The sequence below is a fragment of the Notolepis coatsorum genome (assembly GCF_963971535.1).
Source record: "Notolepis coatsorum genome assembly, chromosome: 7".
Classification (NCBI taxonomy): domain Eukaryota; kingdom Metazoa; phylum Chordata; class Actinopteri; order Aulopiformes; family Paralepididae; genus Notolepis; species Notolepis coatsorum.
This window is the reverse complement of record NC_140171.1, coordinates 66781533-66808196: the sequence shown is the minus strand read 5'-3', so window position 1 is coordinate 66808196 and position 26664 is coordinate 66781533. Positions and strand designations below refer to the sequence as shown.

The 26664-nt window shown below is 42.2% G+C and overlaps 1 protein-coding gene across 8 annotated transcripts in view; it reads left to right on the top strand.

The window, feature by feature from the left end:
• ctnnd1 (catenin (cadherin-associated protein), delta 1) overlaps positions 1-26664 on the top strand; it is a 148175-nt gene that overhangs the window by 88047 nt on the left and 33464 nt on the right. For 7 of the 8 annotated variants that reach the window (XM_084319413.1, XM_084319411.1, XM_084319407.1 and 4 more), the window contains 5 exons: positions 5864-5981; positions 6130-6289; positions 14296-14313; positions 14750-14815; positions 15104-15231. In XM_084319413.1, coding sequence (XP_084175539.1) covers positions 5864-5981; positions 6130-6289; positions 14296-14313; positions 14750-14815; positions 15104-15231 — 490 coding nt within the window. The remainder of the gene's footprint in view (positions 1-5863; positions 5982-6129; positions 6290-14295; positions 14314-14749; positions 14816-15103; positions 15232-26664) is intronic. The other variant, XM_084319408.1, reaches the window with a different exon arrangement.

Below are 26664 nucleotides of genomic sequence, written 5' to 3'. Positions count from 1 at the left end.
ATCCGAGGCAATGAAGTGTTCGCTGCAGATCCTCCTTCCCTGTCCAACAGGCTGGTCGCGCCGTCTGGGTGCAGGCAGCCCGAGCCAACATGTCAACAACACTGTTTTTTTCACTGGTAGTTTGTGGAAATTAACCAACTTTCCTCTCTCTCACATGGTAAAATTAGTTTGAACAGCCAGGAGCAATACAAACAGAACCACCGCGGTCCCGTTGTTTTGTAGGCAACATTTTATTTGCTGACCGACCCATTCAATATAGGCAGCTAACCAGAGTGTATACACCCAAGCCACGGTATGACGTCAGCAACAAAATGGCCGCGCCCATAATGCTAAATGCTTCAGAAATGTACACAACAAATCGTTTTTTCTTAGAAACTGCTTATTTTTATAACGTGACTTCTTCTGTGGCTTATCTAAATACTAATGTGATGCTATGAATATGTATTTATGCTCACTGCTTCATTTCCACTTTAAGGTTAGAACGGTTAAGTTTAGGCGTTGTTAAGGAGCTGGTTAAGGTTAGAGTTTGTCAAAGAGAATGGCAATAGACAGCCTATTTCCGCGCGACCTGGGCGCTGGGCGGCGGAAAATGAAAGGCGCATTACTGCATGCCACTACGGTAAGTTTTTGCACTGCTTGCTTGGCATAAAGCTACACGCGCTGGGTACAGGTAGCTAGCCAGGTAGCATGACAGTCTGTTAACGGCTGGGAGAAAAGAAAGAGGAAGAAAGAGCGATTGGAGATGTTACATTGTAGCAACGTTTTGTATGTTTGCATGTTGTTTCACTAAGTTCACACATTTCAAGCATCATTGATGTAACTTTAGGAATTCATGTTTTACGTTCAACATTTATGATATTTCCCAGTTCATGGTCTATGGAACAGCTCCAGATTTTATACATGATTAGGTACATCACAAGTTTTTTTTTTATTAAGTAATGTGCTAAATAAATAAACTAAACTAAGTTTCAGTTTTAGCATCCTAGTTTCTTTTAATGAGTTGGTCAAGCAGACTAATATTTTTGGACTGTAGTAATAACCTGTATGGTTGTCTGGAAAATAGTAGTTATTTCTTGGAACTTGTTGAGGACGATCCAGATAATATAAAGAAAAAGGACTCTGGCCAGATAGCTGGGACAGTGATGATGACAATCATAGTGAAGGATTTGATACGTTTTTTTTTATCTACTTTTTCTCCCATTTTTTAAATTTTTTCTCCCATCCCGATTTCGTATTGTCCAATTCTACCCTCCCCTGTCTCGAACGCTGTTAGGCCATGCCTCCCACAGGTCGGCTGCAATGTGGACCAAGCCTTGCATCACGTGTCCCCTCCGGTACACGAGGAGGCAGCTGTCGCATCTTTTCACCTGTACAGCGCGATCTCTCAGTGGCGAGGGTCTGCGTGGTAGGGACACGCCGCCCTCGTTGCTTACATTTACATTTAGTCATTTAGCTGACGCTTTTATCCAAAGCAACTTACAAGTTCTGTACGACAAGCCATCAGGAAGGGCACAACTCTATCAGCTGAGTAACAATGTTCATCAAAGTGTTGAGTGCTACAGTGTAGGTTAGTTTATTAGGACAAGTGCATGACAGTATGGTTAGTTAGGGTTAGATAATTTTTTATTTTTATTTTTTTTATTCAGATAATGGTTGAAGAAGTGAGTCTTTAGTCGACGGCGAAAGATTGGACGTGTTTCGGCTGTCCTAACTGGGGTGGGTAGTTCATTCCACCATTGTGGGGCAAGGATTGAGAATAGGCGACTTCTCTTTGATGACCCTCCCGGAGCTTGGATAGGAGTAGGTCTGAGGCGGCCAGAAGATGCAGAGCGTAGGGGTCTTGAGGGTGTGTAGTTAGAGACCATTGACCGGAGGTAGGCGGGAGCAGTTCCCTTTGCCGCACGGTATGCTAGGTCGAGGGCCTTGAAGCGGATTCGTGCAGCAATGGGGAGCCAGTGCAGGTCCCTAAGAAGTGGGGTGACATGGGCCGACTTCGGTAGGTTTGAGATCAGGCGGGCCGCTGCGTTCTGAATGAGTTGAAGAGGCTTAGTGGCAGTGGCCGGGAGGCCAGCGAGCAGTGCGTTGCAGTAGTCGAGGCGGGAGATGACTGTTGATTGGACGAGGAGTTGGGTGGCTTCTTTTGTCAGGAAGGGGCGGATCCTTCTGACGTTGCTCAGGAGGAATCGGCAGGTTCTGGTTGTCGCTGCGATGTGAGCAGAGAAGTTCAACTGGTCGTCGAGGACAACACCAAGGTTCTTGGCGGTCGGGGACGCGGTCACGGCTGCATTCTCGACTGTGATGGAAAGGTCGGTCAGGGGGGAGGATTTGGCCGGCAGGTGGAGCAATTCTGTTTTGCTTAGGTTCAGTTTGAGGTGGTTGGTCGTCATCCAGGCGGAGATGTCGGACAGACAGGCCGAGATCCGCTCAGAGACGTGGATATCTGAGGGAGGGAAGGAGAGGAAGAGTTGAGTATCGTCGGCATAACAGTGGTAGGAGAAGCCATGAGACATGATAATGTTACCCAGTGATTTAGTGTAGAGGGAGAAGAGAAGGGGTCCTAAAACCGAGCCCTGGGGGACACCCGTCCGCAGGGGGCGGGTGGCCGACAGGGTCCCTCTCCATGACACTTGGTAGGAGCGGTCATTGAGGTATGATGACAACCATGTCAGCGCAGAGCCAGCCACTCCCATTCCTGCGAGGGCCGCGAGGAGGATCTGGTGGTTGACTGTGTCGAAGGCTGCAGATAGATCTAGGAGAATCAGGACAGAGGAGAGGCCTTTCGCTTTTGCTAAGTGAAGTGCCTCTGTGACCGCAATGAGGGCTGTCTCTGTGGAGTGACCAGTTCTGAAGCCTGACTGATTAGGGTCTAGGAGGTCATTCTGTAAGAGATAAGCAGTAAGTTGGTTGGATACAGCACGTTCAAGTGTGATTCTACTGCGTAGGCGCACCAACCGACCTGTAGGAGTCGCTGTCCACAACGTCCCATCCCCACCCGCCAGCTTCCCACCCCCTAATACTGCCAATTGTATTAGTGTGAACGACCAGCCAAGCTGGTAGCAATGCCGAGAGCTGGGCTCGAACCCAGCATCTCCTGCATTAGTGGCGAGCGCCTTGCCCACTGCGCCACTTAGCCGCCCAGGATTTGATACGTTTGAAGTAGCCTACTCTTGTATCAATTGATCTGACAACTATATAATTTATTGTGCAGCTTGAATGAAAATCACCTGTTGATGATTAATGTGTGAGACTATGCTATTTGGATGCAGAGAAGGACATTGATAGGAGCCCACAACAGAAAAGGAGGAGATCTATATAGGATGGAGGGGCCTGGTGTGTGTGTGTGCGTGTGTGTTTGTGTGTGTGTAAATTGTCCAAATACGAATATATTTGAAGGAAACACCAAAATGTATATATTTTCTGCTAAACGCCCAGAATAATATCCAAATAATTCACTGAGGAAAAGGTGTATTTGCACCAAATTTCACATGGAGGTTCAAAACACATAAATAGAACTTTCCATTTTGAAAAAGCAATAATTCCCTGGTAAACTAGTTATTCAACAAAACACTAGTTCTATTTATACTCAAATATTGTATCCTCAGCTCACACAAAGGTAACACTTGATACTGACTCAAAGAAAAAGCTCAGAATTAGCAAAAATATAACCTATAGAAGTGGGTCTGAGGCGGCCAGAGGATGTAGAGCGGAAGGGTCTTGAGGGTGTGTAGCTAGAGACCATTGACTGGAGGTAGGTGGGAGCCGTTCCCTTTGATGCGCGATATGCCAGGTCGAGGGCTTTGCCGCGGATTTGTGCGGCGATAGGGAGCCAGTGCAGGTCCCTAAGAAGGGGGAGTAACATGGGCTGCCTTTGGTAGGTTGGAGATCAATCGGGCAGCTGTGTTCTGGATGAGTTGAAGAGGCTTGGTGGCGGTGGTTAGTAGACCAGCGAGCAGTGCATTGCACTAGTCGAGGCGAGGCATATTGACTGTTGATTGGACAAGGAGTTGAGTGGCTTCTTTTGTCAGGAAGGGGCGCATCCTTCTGACATTGCTCAGGAGGAATCTGCAGGTTCTGGTCATTGCGATGATGTGAGTGGAGAAGTTCAGCCGATCGTCAAGGACTACACCAAGGTTCTTGGCGGTCGGGAACGAGGCCACGGCTACATTTTCCACTGGCGGAGATGTCGGACAGACAGGCCGAGATCTACTCAGAGACATGGATATCTGAGTGAGGAAAGGAGAGGAAGAGTTGAGTATCATCGGCATAGCAATGATACGAGAATGCATGAGACGTGATCATGTTACCCAGAGATTTGGTGTAGAGGGAGAAGAGGAGGGGTCCAAGGACAGAGCCCTGGGGGACACCTGTCTGAAGCGGGTGGGGGCTGACGGGGTCCCTCTCCATGATACTCGGTAGGAGCGATCGTTGAGGTAGGATGTCAGCCATGCCAGCGCAGAGCCTGTCACTCCCATTCCTGCGAGGGATGCGAGGAGGATCTGATGATTGACCATGTTGAACGCTGCAGACAGGTCCAGGAGAATCAGGACAGAGGAGAGGCCCTTTGCTTTTGCTAAGTGAAGAGCCTCTGACCACTATGAGGGCCGTCTCTGTCGAGTGACCAGTCCTGAAGCCTGATTGATTAGGGTCTAGGAGGTCATTCTGTAAGTGATGAGCAGTAGGTTGGTGGATACAGCACGTTCAAGTGATTTAGAAAGGAAGGAGAGAATAGAGACGGGATGATAGTTGTCTATGACGGTGGGGTTCATGGTTGGTTTTTTTATGAGCGTTGTGACATCTTGGCAGACAAATGACCAGATTCCTTTCGACTCAATTCAAAGTGTTTAGTAAAATAATAAAAGTGTCTGGTGATTTCTTTTTATGAAAAAGTGTGTTTCCTGCTTGTGTGATCTGGCTCACATTACTCATTGCGATTGTGAAATGGATCGCATCATTGCAGAATAAATTGTTGACAAAATGGTATGAACTTTCAGCTTTTACAGAAGTAGCGGGTGAACACCAGTCATTCTGGACAGTTTACAATGGGTTTGAAGGTGCTGAGGTAAGAGTTACAATACTGTACTGGAGATGGCTTTAGTATAGAAGTGAATTGACATAGTTAAAAATCACAATACAGAGACTAAACGTCTGTGCTTGTCTTATCTGAATATTCAGAAAGGACTGTCGAAATCCCTGTTTGATGGGTTTTTGTTTGGCAGATGACAGTGAGTGAGTTTGGCGTCAATATGGTGCACTCAGAGTAAATTAAATTGCTAGTTATTTCACAACCGTCTTTCTGTTCTGTTCCTTTGTTTTACAATTTAGGAATTCCTGAATTTGCTGAACTGAATGCAGCCTTTTTTCTGTAGGAGAGACTGTGTAAATGTTAACTTGTATTGTGTAGGAAGGCATATCCGATTCTGTGCAAAGCAATATAAGTAAGACCTAGGCTGAGTTCCATTCCATTACTTGGTTGGCTTCCTTGTTCCTCTTGTGAATCTGTAGTGACTTTGTCAGTTGCTCTCAAGTTCCACATTGTTTACACCCATCCAGTCGTATTACATTTGTAAAAAAGGGAGTGAATGAGAAGAGAATGCAGCCCAGAACTGTAACCTAACCCTGGCAAACCATCTCTCCACAGACCATTGGATTAAAATGTTCTTTTGCACAAAACTACACTACCTTTTGTCTGACCATTGTGAGTTGAAAATCTTTTGTATCCGCTGACATTCACTCATTGTCTTTCTCTTTCTTTACCTTCCAACCTCTTTCTCTCCCTCCTTTTTCTCCTGTTCATTCATTCCGCTTCTCTTAATCTTCGGTGTTCTACCACTCTCTTGCCTCACCTTTGTCCCCCTCTCCCCAGGAATGTGAGCTCAGAGCGAAGTGAGGCGAGGAGGAAACTGAGGGAATGCACGGGATTGGTCGACTCGCTAATGTACATTGTCCAATCCCAGATCGACTTAAAAGGCGTGGACAACAAGGTATGTCATTTTATATTTTTCATTCCGCAATGTGTGTGAACTCAATGAATTGTAATTTTTTATTTTAATCCTCCGTCTTTTCTCTCTTATTCCTGTATCTCTCTCTCTCTCAATATTTCGCCATTCCACCCCCACTGCATCGGTGCAGTTGATAGAGAACAGTGTGTGTCTGCTGAGGAACCTGTCCTATCATGTGCACCGCGAGATCCCTGGCGCTGATCGTTACCTGGAGGCCACGCCTCTCAACCAGAGCACCGCCCCCGTCTCCAACCAGAAGACGGGCTGCTTCAGCTCCCGCAAGGGCAAAGGTCTGTCATGAGCTCACTTTTTAAATGGAGATCCTGCTATATTGCCGTAAAGAAGACTCCTCATTATGCTTGCTTTCCCTTTATTTTTTTTTACTGAACCAAACGGAGCTAGCAAAATGCCGCCCATGGATTATTCTAGGTAGCATTTTAGATGCCTGACGTGTAACACAACATCATCAGCATCTTCTTATCAACCAGGAAATGCTCACATGAAAATCTTCAGCGAATCTCTTAGTTACAACAACATTTTGTAAGCTAAGCAGGCCTGTACCTATAGGTGAATCTCTTGTTTTTGTGCTGCTAAGCAGGGCTGTACTTAATGGAAATACTTAGGTGAAGTATTTTCCATGGTCGCCATTTGGTGAAACAAGATGGCTGCGCTCTCACTCTCACTACACTATTCTACATGATGGTGGCCTAATGTGTAACGGCGAACATTAAATACTTAACCTGTGAACATAAGACTGTTCTCACAGCACACGATGTAGCTAAGATATTTGCTGGGGGTAAATCTTTTTTTTAATGCATGGGTAATGGGTATATCAACTACAAATTGTGTGTATTTGAGAGAGAGTTTTATTTGCACAGTTGAGCGACAGATGGAGGTTAGTGGTGATTATGTCATTGTTGATTCTAGAGTCCATTTCAGTGACATTAGACAGGTAGACTGATACTGACACACACACACACACACACACACACACACGCGCACACGCACACGCACACACGCACACAGAAAGACACACACACAGAAACAAGCCAGTGTCTGGCACTGGAATGATCACAATTTTCTGAACTCCAAGAATGTTTATCCCCTCCATTTCCTCTCATGTTTGTTTATCACTGAGACTTTTATGTCCCTGAAACCAGTTGTTCTCGACGTTTTTCCTGTCAAGGACCCTCAAACTGATATGCAACAGACCTCAGGATCCCTATCTGATATGATTAGATTATATGATTTAGTTCAGAATTCCACAGTTGTCTCTATACTGTAGGTGTGGCGATAACAATGGAGAGTGAAACCTATGACCACAAGTCATTCTTGTACATTCTCTCTTTTTGCTGATTGCTAGTAAATAAAATATTGGTGAAGTCAACCACTGCCTTAAACTTTGGATCTCTTTTAGATGTTGGTGCATTTGTTTGCTTTATGATATTTAGTTTTGTACGTTGGGAAAATGTACACCACATTGGTGTTATTGAACATTCTAATTTGTTTTGAAATGTAGTCCCTGCAGAAGAATAGAAAAGCTATGCTATCGCCACGATGATGGACAAGTACACTCCACATTGCCCAGAATCAGAGATGGCAATAAAAGACGAGCGTTTCAAAAGACAGTCGCTGCACAAGACAATGGTCCTCATTCACTAACATTTTCGTAAATATCTTCTTAAGAACTTCGTAAGAACAAACTTAAGAAACATCCTCGCCGGATTCATGAACACGTGAAAATGTGTTCTTAACCCTTTCTCTGCCACGCTTATGTACATCCTTATACCTTCCTCTGCCAGCTCTATTTGTCTATGGAGAAGTTTCCCTTCTTTGCAGGGCTATAACTTTTTAAATTGTATTGCTAAATTGACATTACTATGGCCTATTCAACGTCAATTATCTATCGTTTAGGATGTAGCAACGTTCTACTTTTTCATTCACATATTCATACTAAAATACGGTCTAAAGTATAAATATGTTTTTATCGTTTTCTGCAGCATTCTGCAGAACGTGATTTATAGCCCTTCGATATTGGCTTTTTTACCGATACCGATATTCCGATATTGTCCAACTCTTAATTTCCGATACCGATATCAACCGATACCGATATATGCAGGGTTTCCCCCCCAAAAAAACTGAATAATTTCAGGTAACTAATAATTTCACTGGATATATATATAACAAATATTGTTATTGTTTTTTTCTTTTTTTAAACCGATACCGATATTTTCCGATATCATTTTTTACTGCCGATATCGGCCAATAATATTGGTCGGCCGATAATATCGGACATCCCTACATATATTAGATCATCAAATGTTGATACCGATTGACGTCATAATAAAACTTTCAATTGCACAAGGTCCTAAACGTCTTGCCTCATCATCTGCTGGTGACCGGAGGGGGGGGGGGGGGGGGGGGTTTATAAGTCTGTGGCCGACGTTAAATGAATCATGTAGTATGGGTGATATATTGATCATAGCAGTTTGTATCGAAAATGGTAAACAAACAGGCTGAAACTCACCCCAGTCTCCTCGTAGCGTTGGGTGATGAGCGTGGAGCAAAAAGATTGCTATTATGGGATGTTGATATATGCGATCCATTTCCAGGTTGTATAATAGTATATACGTCCAAATCATGTTGTTTATTGAGTTATTGGCAACGGATCGCTATCCATTGTGTCGAGTCCCGCGAGCGATAGCGAGTGGCCGGACCGAATATGGATGAGCACCACTTCCTGCCGCTCATTTCCTGTTTGGGCGATCCGCCGATCAGCCACCAGATGGCGCTCTTGAACCGTTGGAGAGTTGAGAGGAGATCAACAGGGGATCTCAAGACTCCGTGGGTAAAATATGATTGCCATCACAGATTTTTGAAATATTGATCTCAAAGACGCCTTACGGCGTCATTGGCAGATTACGCATGGCGGAGAATGACGTGGAAACTCGTCCTTAGCGAATAAAGGGTTAACACTGGTTGCCAACAACAAGATTTCTCGTTATTTAATCGTTATTTCTTTTATTAGCGATATCCATTCATTTTTCATCCGTCCAGCCTGACGTTATCATTGGGAATGGCTCTGAGCTCGAAAAGGGCAAATACCGCCCCCTATCGTCTCCCGGATGGTAATGCACATCATTGGATTGGATTGAGTGAAAAAGTGCATCAGAGAAAAACTCCGGTCCAGGGTTTCCCCATCTCTGGCAAGCAGTGTCTGTTACCAGATTCACTGGTGAGGCTCGGAGCAGCTTTCGATTATGCGTTTCGGACTATAACGTTGGATCAATAAACGCGATCAATATTTGGAATGGCGATCAGGAATTGGATTCATCTTTTTGCAGAACATCTGATCTGAGGTAAGGAATCTATGTTACCAGTTTTGGGTTAATCAGAGTTGTTTTTCACAGCGTTCACAACGTGTGTGTGTGTGGCGTTAGGCGCTGAGCGCGGCACGGATAAATGATTTTTCAGCCCGCTTTTGTATCGTGCATAAGAACACAAATACTCTCGATAATCTAGCATTTATTTGAAAACTATTCATAAATCAGCCGGAAAATGACAACGTGTTTTGTGTATTCCAGTAAAGGGCGATTATCGCGGATTTCTCTGGAATTACTAGAAATCTCAAACTATACTCTTATTCAAAACGGTATAAAACGGAAATGTACTGATGAAAAAACAATCCGTTTCGTACATGTTGACTGCAAGCAAGTCATTGATAAGCGACGGGTGTATTAGATACATAGCCATAATTTAAGATAGTTTAATCGCTCGCAAATGTGCTCGTCCTCCCATTGATTAACGTGCTGGCATCCAAGCGATAAATCGTCATATCCGGCTGGCCACCAATGTATTAAGTAGCCGAATGAAGAATGCAGCTGATTCTTAAATGTGCATTCTCGTACACCTGAATTTGCATACATGAACACCCTGTCAGCTCCTTTATAAGGTGCAACCACAGGACCGTGTGCACTAGGGCTGTCTTAACACTTTGGTTGCCTAAGGTTAAATTAATGATATACCATAGATTGCCAGCGCTATTTGTCTATGGAGAAAGTCCCCTTCTTTGCAGGGCTATAACTTTTTAAATTCTATTGCTACATTGCCATTATTAGGGCCCATTCAAAGTCCTATATGTATTGTTCATTGTGTAGCAACGTTAAACTTTTTCATTCACATATTCATAGTAAAGTATGGTCTAATGTATAAGTATGTTTTCATCTCTTTCTGCAGCTTTCTCCAGAACGTGATATATAGCCCCAAATGCATTATATTGATGATGAAATACAGTTTGATGGCAATCAGCGCGATATAAAAAATTCCAACTAGACGTACTTCTAGAAGTTACTACACGTCATCTGATGTTGACCGGATGGGCGAGGGGGCGTTTATAATTCCGTGGGCAGCGTTATACCAATCATCTAATGTGGGTCAAATGTTGATAATATCAGTTATTATCGAAGACGGTAACGTTACACGCTGAAACTCACCCCAGTCTCCGCGCGCCGTTGGGCGATCATCGTCGAGTAGAAATTTTATCATTATGGGATATATTATTACCCGGTCCATCTCCAGCTTGTATATTGGTATATACGTCCAAATCATGTTGTTTATCCAGTTATTGGCAATCGATCGCTATGTAGTGTGACGAGCTAGAGTCACGGGACATGTACCGAGTGGCCGGAAGCAATACGGACGTCTAGCAAAACCTCTACTGCGCTTCCTGTTAAGCGCTTGCGCCGATCGGCCACCAGATGGCGCTCCTGAACCGCCAGAGAGCTCAGTGGGTCCTGCTGGTGGATCTCAGGCCAGCGGAGGGACATTATGAATCCGATCGCAGATTTTTGAAATATTGATATAAGGACGACGTACAGCGTCCCCCAGCAACTTTAGCATGGCCAGCAAAGACGTCTAAAGACGGCTCCCGGCAGTCAAAGTGTTAAATACTTCGAAGCTTCGTTCGATGGGCATGGGATTCGAATATGAAAAAAAAAATCGAATACACTATTTTTTTTTTTTTGGTGTGCCAAATTAACTCTGCCTCTCTTTGTTAACACTATGGGTGCCGGCCAGAAATCCGGAAAATGACTGGATTGCCAGCGCTATTTGTCTATGGAGAAATTCCCCTTCTTTGCAGGGCTATAACTTTTTAAATTCTATTGCTACATTGCCATTATTAGGGCCCATTCAAAGTCCTATATGTATTGTTCATTGTGTAGCAACGTTAAACTTTTTCATTCACATATTCATAGTAAAGTATGGTCTAATGTATAAGTATGTTTTCATCTCTTTCTGCAGCTTTCTCCAGAACGTGATATATAGCCCCAAATGCATTATATTGATGATGAAATACAGTTTGATGGCAATCGGGGCGATATAAAAAATTTCAATTGGACGTACTTCTAGAATGATCTACGTATGATCTGATGATGACCGGATGGGCGGGGGATCGTTTATAATTCCGTGGGCAGCGTTATATCATTCATCTAGTGTGGGTGATATGTTCATCATAACAGTTTATATGGAATACGATCAAAAATAACGCTGAATCTTAGCGTATCCTCCTCGCGCCGTTGGGCGATGAGCGTGGAACAGTCATTTACCTATTATGGTATGTAGAAATATCGGGTCCATTTCCAGCTTGTATAATAGTATATATGTCCAAATCATGTTGTTTATCGAGTTATTGGCAATCGATCGCTATGTATTGTGTCGAGATCGAGTCCCGGTAGCCAAACAGAGTGCTCGGAAGTAATACGGCCGACCAGCACAACCTCCATAGCACTTCCTGTTTGGCGATTGCGCCGATCGGCCACCAGATGGCGCTCCTGAACCGCCAGAGAGCTCAGTGGGTCCTCCTGGTGGATCTCAGGCCAGCGGAGGGGAAATACGAATCCGATCGCAGATTTTTGAAATATTGATATAAGGACGCTGTAAAGCGTCCTCCGGCAACTTGAGCATGGCCGGGAATGACGCTTTTAAGCGTTTTCCGGCAGTCAAATTGTTAATTACAACAAACAATGCTGTTTGTTATTTAAGATGAGGTCGGACTCGGCACTGACAGATTTGTGTTCATTGTGCTGCTTTTATAAAGCCTCAAATGACTGCTTACAATATTTCATGAAAGCAAAGTGTTTTGTTTGTCTTAAGATTTAAAAAGGTTTAAACTTTACAGCACTGACAAAGTCGAACAAAGTGCTGTACAAGTCCCACAACATAAAATTTTTTTTTCTCAAAAAGAAATTATAATTTTTATTTATTTTTTTTTTTATCTTGAAGCTTCGAATTAAAATCGAATCTCGGCCCCGAAGCTTCGAATTCCAAAAAAATATTCCAAGGTCAGCCCTAGTGTGCACACAGATTCAACACAGATTCAACAGGCAGTGCAAACGCAATCTAATTAGATTAGATTCAAATTTATTGTCATTATACAGCACAAATGCAGTACAAAAAAAATAGGTTTGGCATACAACCAGAGTACAAATGTAACAGTAAAGTAACGTACTGGTGATTAAACTGGGTATAACTGGGTATAAAATATATAAATTAGTACTACTGGGTAATGGTACTAATCAGAAGTATGTAAGTATTAATATGTACAGTGATACAGGTAAAGTCCGGTGTGTCAGCTGCTGTGTCCAAACACATACAGCGTCTTTTCAGCAGTCCGATGCTGCGCTCAATGGTGGAACAAGTGCACGTATGGCTCTCATTGTAGACTAGCTCCTGCTCCGTCTGGGGGTTGGTGACTGGGGTCATCAACCAGGGGGCCAGCACATATCCTCGACCTCCTAATAAAACAAGTCATTAGAAGAATAAAAGCCTACTGTTGCTGGAACTATTCATTGTGCACATATTATGTACCAATTAGCCATGCATCTCCTTGCTCGATGTGCACACCCACAGAGCTGTCTTGGGAAGCGGGAGACTACGTTGAGCAGGTGGTTCTGGGAGTCGCAGATGATTTGAACGTTGATGGAGTGGCATTGCTTTGTGTTGGGATATGGAAATGCATCTGTGGAGGGTGCCTTGATGCGCACATGCCCAAGGTGGACAGTACCTGGAAGTGTGGTGGCACAGGGTTTGAGCGTTTGGTCCGGCTCCTAAGTGCTGGGTCCAGGGTATTGCACAGATAGCCTAAAGCATCCCACTAGGTACTCATCGCTCTCTGTGAATAGGTCCTCATGGTCTCGGTACTGGCGCTTCCTCCTCAGTGCATGATCAGCGATATCTTCCAGCAGCACTATATATGCTATATATATTGTGTGTGTAGGCTTAGCACTGAGCACACTTGCCCAGGAGTGCACAGCTCCATATGCATCCTCCCCAAGCCGCCTGCATCAGGCTGTTGCATCGTTGCTAATAAACTATCGATTTCTATGAAATCTGTTAAACCTATCCTGTGTGTCATTGTGTTTGTGTGGGTTCAACTCGTGAACAGTAAGATGAGCAGTGGAATGTTTCTCCACTGGCTCTTACAATTTGCACACCAAGCAATGTAAAACTTTATATAAAACCAACAATAAATAATAACAATAGAGAACAAGAAGGTATATGGACTATTCATACAAAATTGCAAATATAGCACATGAAAGGAATGCGATATGCTGAGAACGGAATGTAGATGTGTCCATTCTATTCCACTATAGCTATATCCGCGTGACTGAGTTTAGTTCTTATTTGCAGTGTTTGTGTAGTGCTTTTATTTATTTTCGGACATCACGATGCCTTGTTGAATCATGACTAAATGTAAAACGTAATTGTTAATGATACAAATATTGTATTTATTATAATTATTTAAATCTTAGGATGTCTGTAGTATCGACGTGAATGCAATCACCAATGATTTCTCCCTAATTAAACATGGGCGCACACCAGACTGTGCTATCTATGACTCCTTTTTCATAAGTATGTTCGTGAATGAGGACCAATGTCCTTGCAGTGACAACTGAATTAACTAAAAGCCGGCAGTAATAAATGGAACGACCTTTGGTCTGTGACCTGATAACATTGAGCAGGTTGTCTTGGCTCTCTTGTTTGATGCTCTGTTTGGCTTCCATACTTGCCATGTGTCACATTGCTGTTTCTGCATTGGGGCCGGTAGAACAAAATTGCAACTGTTAATTGTGATGGCTGGAACATGGCTTCTTTTCTCACTCTGATGCTTTGTCTCTTCTTCCTCTCTCTCTTGCCATCCTTTACTTCCCTCATTTGTTCTTCCCCTGTTCCTTTTCTCGTACCTCCTTCCATCTACCCATCCATACCTCTGTTTCTCTGTTGGGCTGGGCTACAGATGAGTGGTTTTCCAAAGGTAAGCTCTTGCTTCTATATGGCCTGTGCTTCACTTTGGCTGTTTGTTGTAGCAGTACCATGATAATATTATTAACGTTAGCTGAGGTGACAGCGGCTTGCCCTACTAACAATGTGACTCATCTCAAACCCCTCTTCTTGATCCTCCCATCACACTTGGAGGATCAAGGAAAGATTGTGGAGTCTGCGATGGATCAATTTGCATGCCTCACTCTCACTACATAGTGGAAGACACTTGGTTGGTCTGTCAACTGTGTGTGTGTGTGTGTCTCAATATTTCTCTCACTCCGCTAGGTTACACTAACAATGGATCCAACACTCTTAACAGTATGATCTAGTAGTTCTAGAATCTGCTCCACTGACTCCAGAGCATCTAACCTGTGTGTCTAGAGTGTGTTCTAAGGCTGTGTGTGTCTGGTGTCCATGTTGTGTCTCAGGCAGGAAAGAGGAGCTTGCGGCGGCAGACATGATTGACATTCCAAAGAGGACGGCACCTGCCAAAGGTAAAACCACACTGACTAGAAGCACCGCCGCTAGACCACTGAGTTCCATTAAAAAACATAATGTTCAACTCCTCCTCCAAACTGACACCCACCTTCCCCTCTGCCCTCCCTTTTTCTCACTTCTATCCCGTTTCCTTTTCCCTGTATCGTCCTCTTTTCTCCCACTACTTTCTTTATCACTTTGCTCTCTCGCTCTCCTCTTGCTCATCTATACCCCCGTCGCTCCCTCTCTCTCTCTCTCACCTCTTCCTCATCTATACCCCGTCTCTCCCTTCCTCCTTCCTCCAGGATATGAGCTGTTGTTCCAGCCTGAGGTTGTGCGTATCTATACCTCCCTCCTGAAGGAGACCCAGAACCCCACTGTGCTGGAGGCCTCTGCAGGAGCCGTGCAGAACCTGTGTGCCGGCCGCTGGACTGTAAGATGGAACACCACACACAGACATCCTAATCCATAGCACAGTGCCAACAACACACACAGGCGTTCTAATCTATAGCACAGTGCTAACACCACACACAGACATCCTAATCCATAGCACAGTGCTAACAACACACATGGGCGTTCTAATCCATAGCACAGTGCTAATACCACACACAGACATCCTAATCCATAGCACAGTGCTAACAACACACACAGACATCCTAATCCATAGCACAGTGCTAACAACACAGACATCTTAATCCATAGCACAGTGCTAACAACACACAGAGGCATTCTAATCCATAGCACAGCGCTAACACACAGACATTGTAATCCATAGCACAGTGCTAACAACACACAAACATCCTAATCCATAGCTCAGCGCTAACACAGATATCCTAATCCATAGCACATTGCTAACACACAGACATCGTAATCTATAGCACAGTGCTGACAACACATACAAACATCCTAATCCATAGCACAGCGCTAACACAGACATCCTAATCCATAGCACAGTGCTAACAACACACGCATACATCGTAATCCATAGCACAGCACTAACACACACACACACACACACATCCTAATCCATAGCACAGTGCTAACACACACACCCTAATCCATAGCACAGTGCTAACACACAGACATTATAATCCATAGCACAGTGCTAATGCACACAGACATCCTAATCCATAGCACAGTGCTAACAACACACAAACATCCTAATCCATAGCTCAGCGCTAACACACAGATATCCTAATCCATAGCACATTGCTAACAACACACAGACATCCTAATCCATAGCACATTGCTAACACACAGGCATTCTAATCCATAGCACAGTGCTAACAACACACACACACACAGACATTATAATCCATAGCACAGTGCTGACAACACACACAGACATCCTAATCCAGGAGTCAGCAACCTTTTTGACATAGAGTGCCTGTTTGAAATATAGTTGTAACTAGTGTGCCTCAACAATATTCCATGCATCGTAATTTTTCCCCCTCATAATCAGGTCTTTTTAATGATAATTTTTACATTATTACATCATTATTGTTATTGTTATTATTAACAATATTATTATGATGGTTGTATCAACCCTAAATCTGAGTTGGGGGGGGGGGGGGGGGGGAGTGAATGCAATGCAGACAAACAGCTGCATACAGTGCGACCATTTCACTCACATTTGCCCATTCATTTTTGGACACATCACACACCATCGGTGTGTGTACTGTACGTGTGCCGTCATAGCTCCGCCTACAGGCCTAATGGAGAACACCAGGAGAACACCAGGATGTGAATGGAGGATGAATGTGAGGTATATCGTGTAAATACGTTTTGATTGATCGCAAGACTAAAAAAATAAATAATAATAAGTTACCAGAACTTAAAAATATTGAGTTCAGTTACTGTGCATTAAGGTTTTCAGTTTTCAATCCATAATAAGTTAACAGCAAAATAAGTACACAACCACATTATTTCAACCTAATAAAACTATGTTTATTGTCATTGTTTTAAGAACACAAGTTGACTTGGTAATACTCACATTTTGAGTAAAAAAAATGGCTTTTAACATGTGCAATGTTCAATGAAATAGAAAAATAAATAATAAAATGTGTTGATTAATCCCACTGGTCACAATGGTGACTGTAGCTGAGGGGTACAATTCCCTGACTGTATTGTTAGATATGATATTTAATACCACTACCTCATGTACTTTAACTTCTGGCCACCCAGTACAAGATATAAGTATGATGAACACTTTCCCACCTGATGAAACGAACCAACACAAATGGACCAAATCGAATATTTAATACAGCAAAGGGTGTACACAATATTCACTTAATTACATTTATGATTTGAAATGTTAAGTATGCACTTTTATGGCAAATGAGTATTCGTAGGTAAATCAACATTGAATGTCCAATCTCTGGTTGCGCAGGGAGTAAGTATACAACCTGGAATATTTAGGAAACGATAGCGATAGTACTTAAATAATTATAGCTGGATACACTAAGGGGGGGGGGGGGTCCCGCTGGTTGTAAGACAGTAGGAGGGGGGGGGTTAGAGAAGTCGCTGGCGGTATCCCATCTGGCCGACGGTGTCTTGGGAGAATCCAAAGTCTTAGACCCAGTGCCCACAGAACCTGGGGCCGTAGACGAACACAGCTGGACCCTCTGTGGAACGGTATCTGCCGGTCCACGACGGAGAGACGTGGTGCGACCTCACGTGTAGAGCGCCGCCTCACCTGTAGTCCTCTCCGGGGGGTAATTCCAACACTCGACAGTGTTGGCCTTTATCCATGGAATAATCAAAGCACATAAAGCATAATCCAAGAGCCGTGGAAGGCTCGCCGTCGTCGGGTAGAGTAATCCAATATACAGGTCCAGTCGCTCTTGACCCGGAGCTCCTCGGATGCAATCACCACTAGGGGTCTGACCAGCCTGGATAAGCGTCCAGATAACGTCAGGAACGATGGGGGTACTGATAACTGTAGAACTCGAACCGAACGATGCACCATACATAAATAGACTATTATTAGCTTAATAGAATACGTCCAACTCGACGGTATGGTGCCAAACTATGACCATTCAACTATTAATCTACACGATGTCTCAATGCCTATTCTGGGCCAAGTAGGCCCTACTACACCGCACGTGCTTCGTGGGGAGGCTTTTGCGTCTGTCACTCTGTTGGAGGGTAAAGAACTGGACTAAAAGAAAGTTTTACTTTACGAGCGTCATATATATATGCGCTATGAACAAATAGTACCACACGTATTTCGCCCGGCATATTACTGCACGGAACCGGGGGCTGCCTCGACATGTTAGGCGGCACGATTGAACTTGAACCTAGGGGTATGGCAACCTGGCGCCAGGTTCTAGTCCAATGGTAGAATGAAACTATTATGGGCTGTTTAGTAGAAACGGGGATATTCAATGCATATTGTACAAGGAATATACAGGGGATATCAAACGATATACAAATACAATTAAATATATATATATAAATAAATATACATATTCGGTTTAATCTGATCCTTCACAACAGTGACCGTAATAATGTTTCTGTTATAAGGCTCTGCAAATGTTACTGAATGATGTAGCAATGTATTTCCAGCTAAATTGAAATAATAAACAAATAAAGGGTCTCAATTAAATATGTGGTAGTAAAAAGAACCTGTGGGAGGATTTCAACAAGATAAATGCGACAACAGTGCAAAATATTTCACTATAATATTTCGAAGCAAAAAAAAATATATATATATTTTTTCTTCTTTTTTTAAATGCTGCCCCCTGTGCCTATGAAAATGCCCCTGCGTGCCTATGCAGGCACGCGTGCTTAGGGTTGCCTACCCCTGTCCTAATCCATAGCACAGTGCTAACAACACACAGACATCCTAATCCATATCACAGTGCTAACACACAGACATCGTAATCCGCACACATACATCGTAATCCATAGCACAGTGCTGACAACACACACAAACGTCCTAATCCATTGCACAGTGCTAACAACACAAACATCCTAATGCATAGCACAGCGCTAACAACACACAAACATCCTAATCCATAGCACAGCGCTAACACACAGACATCCTAATCCATAGCACAGCGCTAACACGCACAGCGCTAACACAGGCTGTCAGACTGCACACACATTATGCCACTCTGTGACCAGATTTGATCCAAAACACCTTTTCTGTACCAAGAGTGTGTATATTCATGGCTCGGAATTGAACCCCTAACCCTGGCATTAGTTGGTGCCATGCTCTACTTATTGAGCTACACAAGGCCACAACACCCACTAGTAATGATGAAACAAAATGGAACCTGTGCTAACCCCATGTATAGTCATTAGGGGTGTAACGATGCGACCTCGCAACGATTAAATTCGATTACGATTCTTAACACTTTAATCGCCGGAAACGCCGTAACTCGTCATTGCCCGCCATGCTCATTCTGCCGAAGACGCCGTAACACGTCTTTGATATCAATATTTCAAAAATCTGTGATCGAAATCATATTTCTCCTCCGGGGACCTGAGATATACTGCTGATCTCCACTCAACTCTCTAACGGTTCAAGAGCGCCATCTGGTGGCCGATCGGCAGATAGGCCAACAGGAAGTGACGCGCCAAACAGGAAGTGCTCATCCATATTTCGTCCGGGCACTCGCGATCGTTAGCCGGACTCCATCTTGACACACTGGATAATCAATCGCTCGCCCTAACTCAATAAACAACGTTATTTGGACGTATATAGTATTATACAACCTGGAAATGGTTCATCTAGATCAACATCCCATAATCGAAAACTGTCTACTCCAAGCTGATCGTCCAACGGCGCGAGGAAGATACGGTAAGATCCAGCGTTATTTTCTAATGTGTTCCATATAAACTGCTCTGATGATCATATGACCCACACTTAGTGAAATATATAACGTTGCCCACGGAATTATAAACGACCCCCCGCCCATCCAGCCAACATCAGATGATACGTAGTAACTTCTAGAAGTACCTCCAGTTGAAATTTTTTATCTGGCACCGATCGCTACCAAACTGTATTTGATCATCAATATAAGGCCTAACAAAATTAATAGTTGGTTTCAGGTTGGTTGTCAGTTTGGCCATGGGTAGGTAGGGAATTTATTTTATTTAATTTTTTTATTTTATTCTTTCCCATGGCGACTATGGATAGGGAATTTCTTTATTTAATTAAAATGTTCACAACAACATGGATGCATGTACTCTGCCAGCATGTTTAATATCCATAATACTAAATGTTTGACTAAGATTTCTATGAAACTTTATTATTAAAAAAAAAAAAAGAAAAATCGGATTTATTTTTTATTTATTTTTTTTACAATTTTTTTTTAAAAACTCATAAAATATATTGGGTCGCACCTAAATCGGCAGGGTCGGTCGGCAACCTGAAACCAACTATTATTTTTGTTAGGCCTAATGCATTTGGGGCTATAAATCAAGTTCTGGAGAAAGCTGCAGAAAACGATAAAAACATACTTATACTTTAGACCAGGGGTAGGCAACCCTAGGCACAGGGGGCAGCATTAAAAAAAAATAATAAAAAAATATATATATATATATACTCTTTTTTTTTTTTTTTTTTTTTTTATAAATATTATAGTGAAATATTTTGCACTGTTGTCGCATTTATCTTGTTGAAATCCTCCCACAGGTTCTTTTTACTACCACATATTTAATTGAGACCCTTTATTTGTTTATTATTTCAATTTAGCTGGAAATACATTGCTACATCATTCAGTAACATTTGCAGAGACTTATAACAAAAACATTATTACGGTCACCATTGTGACACATTATTATTTATTTTTCTATTTCATTGAACATTGCACATGTTAAAAGCCATTTTTTTTACAAAAAATTTGAGTATTACCAAGTCAACTTGTGTTCTTAAAACAATGACAATAAACATAGTTTTATTAGGTTGAAATAATGTGGTTGTGTACTTATTTTTCTGTTAACTTATTATGGATAGAAAACTGAACCTTAATGCACAGTAACTGAACTCAATATTTGTAAGTTCTGGTAACTTATTATTATAATTTTTTTTACAGTGTAGTCTTGTGATCAATCAAAACTTATTTACACGATATACCTCACATTCACCCTCCATTCACATCCTGGTGTACTCCATTAGGCCTGTAGGTGGAGCTATGACAGCACACGTACTGTACACACACCGATGGTGTGTGATGTGTCCAAAAATGAATGGGCAAATGTGAGTGAAATGGTCGCACTGTATGCAGCTGTTTGTCTGCATTGCATTCCCCCCCAACTCAGATTTAGGGTTGATACAACCATCATAATAATATTGTTAATAATAACAATAACAATAATGATGTAATAATGTAAAAATTTTCATTAAAAAGACCTGATTATGAGAAGAAAAAAATTACGATGCATGGAATATTGTTGAGGCACACTAGTTACAACTATATTTCAAACAGGCACTCCATGTCAAAAAGGTTGCTGACTCCTGCTTTAGACCATATTTTAGTATGAATATGTGAATGAAAAAGTATAACGTTGCTACACCCTGAACAATGGATATAGGACATTGAATGGGCCATAATAATATCAATTTAGCAATAGAATTTAAAAAGTTATAGCCCTGCAAAGAAGGGGAACTTCTCCATAGACAAATAGAGCTGGCTAGGGATGGTAAATTATGAATTTAACCATGGCGATCAAAGTGTTAAGGCAACGATTCAATGCATCATGAAATCTCTTCATTTGACCATGATTCGATTCGATAAATTTTCTATCAGTTAATTTCCCCCAAAAATGTTGAATACACAAATGTGGCTGGGGGAACTGATTCACTCAGCATGAATGGACTATAGGTCAATAAAAACAATACACAAACAAAAAAAAAATCTTCTCGATTCTAATAGATTCTAACATTTTCAAATCGATGCTGTTGAATCGTCACATTAGGATCGATGCATTTCGATGCATCGTTACACCCCTAATAGTCATTGTTTTTTCATCTTCTTGCCAACAGATAGCATTAGTCAGCTGTGTCTAATTCATATGTTGTTAACTCATTCACGGCCAACCACGACTATAGTTGGGTTATCTCGCCAACCGTATAGTATAGTCAGGTTTTCGATCGTTTTCATCGTTTTTTCTTTTATTCAATTTTAATATCCTATACACTCACAGACCTCGGTGTTACCATTGGAACTCATTCTGAGACCCCGAGAGTGCAATACCAGCCGAATCCTGCTAGGTGGCAGTATCGCCTACCTTTTGAAACCTTATTTCACACTGTGTGTTACATTGTATATGGTCCCGGCGGAGAGAATTTAGACCAAGCCAAGTGAATCGCTTCATCCGAGCACTTTGGAACGCGTTCAGCACACTTCATGCATATTTTGTGCCAGTTCATGTCAGGGACCAGATGGACATCAATACTGGAAATCGCGATCAGATAATTGGAATATTCTTTTTGGGATACCTCCTAGTAAAGGTAAGGACTATATGACATCAATCCTACTTTGATCCAACAATGATTTCACATAGATCGCAACGATCATATGTCACATACTCCAAAACGTATGCCGCTGCTGACGATCAGAGCATCAAAAAACTCCCCCCCCCCCCCCCCTTTGATGCATTCATGATGAAACATAATACCTATTATTAAAGGAGCTCCCGTCTTATACGGAGCTACTGAGCAATTTGATCCCGTAGATGGACCTGGCTGACTCGCCGTTCTATTTGTTTGGTCTGATACCAACCCGTCAGTTCGCTGTGTGTCAGTGTTCCAATGATACGCTCGGATGCAGGCTGCTTTTCTTGGAAAACGATATATTTATTTTGCTTCACTGTGCAAAACAGCATATATTGGGCTCCATAAACAGATGAATAATACTTAATATAATAACTAATTGCATACAAACATTTCGCTCTGCGGCGTGTTCAAACAGAGACCTGTGACCTGCGTTAACCTGCGTGTTGCGCGTGCGCGGTGCGGTCAAAAACCATTGCCCTTTTCGGGTTCAACTCCTACCTCCTACTGTGTACCTGGCGCTTAAATAACAAGCGCCACCCCATGGTCACATAAATCCATTACACCTAATTACATCAATTATAGGCCCTTACACACCGGCCCCTGAACACATTCGGGGCCATTTGGGGCCGTCTAATATCACCCTAGACCAGACCTGGGCATTGTACGGCCCGCGGGCTAAATACGGCCCGCGGGATGATTATTTTTAATATTATTATTATTATTTTTTTTACTTTTTTCTTTTATCTTTTAATGTCAACGTTCACATGCCCAATATACGCTTACCTAGGATTTGACTTGATTCAACAACAAAGCAGTCGGGGCAAGCCGAAAACGGTCGAAAGTGTGGTTATTTTTTTTCTCACAACTGAGGTAGGTAGATTACATTTTTAGACACTAAAGTACAGAAAAAAGGTACCATTGGGTACCGGTATCGATTCACAGGTACCGGTACCGTATCGGTTCAAATGTGAATGGTACCCATCCCTACTGAACACACAACTGCAGGGCAAGGACATTTTTGCTCATGAAATGCATAGCCATGTGAAAGCATTCATGACAAAAGTTGCAATTAATTTCAAGGCAACTAGGCAGCAACAATCTCGAACACATGAAATCCTTGAAAGAAGTCAAACCATCAGCTGATCACCGGCACAGGTACTCATCCATGTTGGGAGCACTGCATGATGAATTTTCAAGGTGTTTTCAAGACTTCAAAAAGGTTGAGGATGAAATGCAGCTGGTTTCCTCTCCCTTTACCTGCAGTGTTGATGGTTGTTCAGCTTGAACTCATTGACCTGCAGTCTGATTCACTACTGAAAGAGCACTTTAAGTCAGCATCACTGCTAGAGTTCTACTCTGCTCTCAAGGAGGATCACTTTCCAAACATGAGGAGACATGCTCAGAAGATGTTGGTTCTCTTTGGATCCACCTACATATGTGAACAGACATTCTCAGTCATGACGTTTACCAAATCCAGGTACAGATCCTCTCTCATTGATGAACATCTGTCAGCTGTGCTTCGCATCTCCACCTCAGACATTCAACCTGACTTTGATGGACTTGTTAAAGCTCAAAAGAGACTGGATTTCTCACACTGAATGAAAAAAATAGAACTGAAGAACACTAAAATGTGGGAATATAACGAGTGATATGGGACACTTGATCATTTTCTTTTTTTCTGCACAGTAAAAAAAATAACTGAAGAACACTAAAATGTGGAATATATATATATATATATAAGTGAAATGGGACACATGATGATTTTTTTTTTTTTTTGCACAGTTCTGAAAACATTAAATGTTTAATATAGGCTACAAAACTGGGACACTTTTCTTTACACAGTTCAATCACATGTCTTGTTTATTTTGGCTACAAAGATGATGTGATGTCTTTAGAAAGCTAAGAAAATCCTTGTTTCAATAGTATATGAAACTCAAAATGCCCTTTGTTATTAATGTGACTGAAAATGAGTTAAATGTTTCACATTTTATTTATCATTTTGGAAATTCTATTTGAATAAATTATATTTTTGAAAGCTAACCTCACCTTTTAATTGCCAAATAATAACATACACTCTTACCAGCGGTCAAAACAATGCCATTTACTGCTTTTTATATAGAAATAAAAGGTATATTATGCATAATTGAGTTCGGAATTTTGGCCCGGCCCTCCAAAATATTTTCAGTTGCTCATTTGGCCCCCTGGGAAAAATAATTGCCCACCCCTGCTCTAGACGGCCAGCATTTCAAAACAGACTTGCATAGTTCATGAGGCTGTTTGTAGAGCTAAATCTATACTTTATAGTATTGCTATCTGTCCATTCTCATTGTCAATTGAGACCATAAACCGTCCCTTCAAAATGGCTTAAAATAATTTTTTCATCAATACGTTCTCATTTTATAGCGTCTTGAATATAAGCGTTATATGGGATTTGGGCTGGTATATTTCCTGGAAGGCGAGATATAAGGCGCTAAGCTAGTAACGTTAAATCCAATGGCATTTTGGCTATAGAGTAGCTAGAGTTAAAAATCAAACTGCATATGATCGATATGATGGTCCACCATGAATGCATGAAAGGGGGGGGGGGGGGCGGGGGGACGTCGTTTCTGATTATTTATTACCAATAACGGCATTAGCCTCAGTAGCCTCATTCGCTGAACGGGTGGATGGCTATCAAAGCAAGGCCCCGACCAAGCTGAAATTGACGTCAAATCGATCTTACCTGTGACCGGTTGGACTACAAAAAGGATTTCCCAGTTATCGATCGTCATCTGGTAGATCGATATGTCCATTGGCTGATCATATATTCCTTTACTGCACACTGAAATCCGCGTCCCAAAACGTATTCCGTGCTACATGCTACAGGCATAGCTTCAGGTTAGCAGAAAACTACATTGAAGATCCAGAAAGAAAAAAAAGACAACTTCGAGACAGCGCCCCTACGAGGATCTGGCCGGTAATGCACTTTTTCGAATTCAAAGAGTAGGGTACTTCCCCAGTGCCGCTCGGTGACATTGAGTAGGTTATTAAAATGGAATAAAAGCCAAAACAACCTTGCCACGGACATGTCTGTGGTTGGCCCTTTAACACTATCAGTGCCGGCCGTGTTTTCCTTTTTACCCCCTTGAATGCCATCATCCACTTCAATGTTAGCATTAAAAACGCATAATCTATGTTTTAAATTATGGCTATGTGTCTAATCTGCCCGTCGCTTATCAATGACTTGTTTGCAGTCAACATTGTCGAAACGGATTGTTTTTTTAATCTGTTCATATCCTTTTTATAGCATTTCGAAAAGCTATCGTTCTCTCAAATTTCCGGAAAATAGACAGATTCAACCCATAAACTGCATTTATTGGAATATTCTCGAATACACTAGACACGTTGTCATTTGTCGGCCTATTTATGAATCGTTTTCAAATAAACGCTAGATTATCGATAGTATATGTGTACTTATGCACGCTATAGAAGCGGGCTGAAAAATCTATTCTCATTTCCTCAATATCACACACACGCATACACACATACGGGACACGCTGTTATCTCAGTGAATACAGCTCTGATTATCCTAAAACTGGTAACATAGACTCCTTACCTTAGATCAGATGTTCTCCAAAAAGATTATTCCAATTCCTGATCGCCATTCCAAATATCGATCGCGTTTATATTTTCCTTGAAAACAAGGGCTTTTCAAAATGCTATAAAACTGAAATGAAGCGATTAAAAAAAATACGTTTCGACAATGTTGACTGCAAACAAGTCATTGATAAACTACGGGCAGATTAGACACATAATTTAAGACAGAGATTATGCGTTCACAACGCTATCATTGAAGTGGGTGGTGACATTTAGTGGGGTTTTACCACGTTAAGCTCCGGCATTGAAAGTGTTAAGGCAGGCAGACATAACAATTCAAAAAATAAATAAACAAAACAAATAAAGAGCCAAAACATGTTATGGATTAAATTAATTTACACTTCATGAACCAAACACAGTTTTGTCACTGGCCTTACAATGGTGCTACTTTTAGCCTGCAATTTCACAGAATGCACCAGACCTTGTTTTCTGGAAAGACCTCCAGAACCCTGCCAAGTGGCCAGGACCCACGAGGAGCTGAAGAGTGATGATGACTACAATATCTCCAGCTGCCAAACTCCTTTTCCTCTTGTCCCAGAGAAAGCGCAGAAAATCACTGTCTTCCTCAGCGACCTTCACTTGGTGGAACATGGCTTGAATGTCACCCATCAATGCCACCGGTTCCTCTCTGAAGCGAGTTAGCACTCCTGGCTCCTCTTCCTTTCCTGGTTCTTCGACTTCCTGTTCCTTCTCCTTTCCTGTTTCCTCTTCCTTCATCTACCC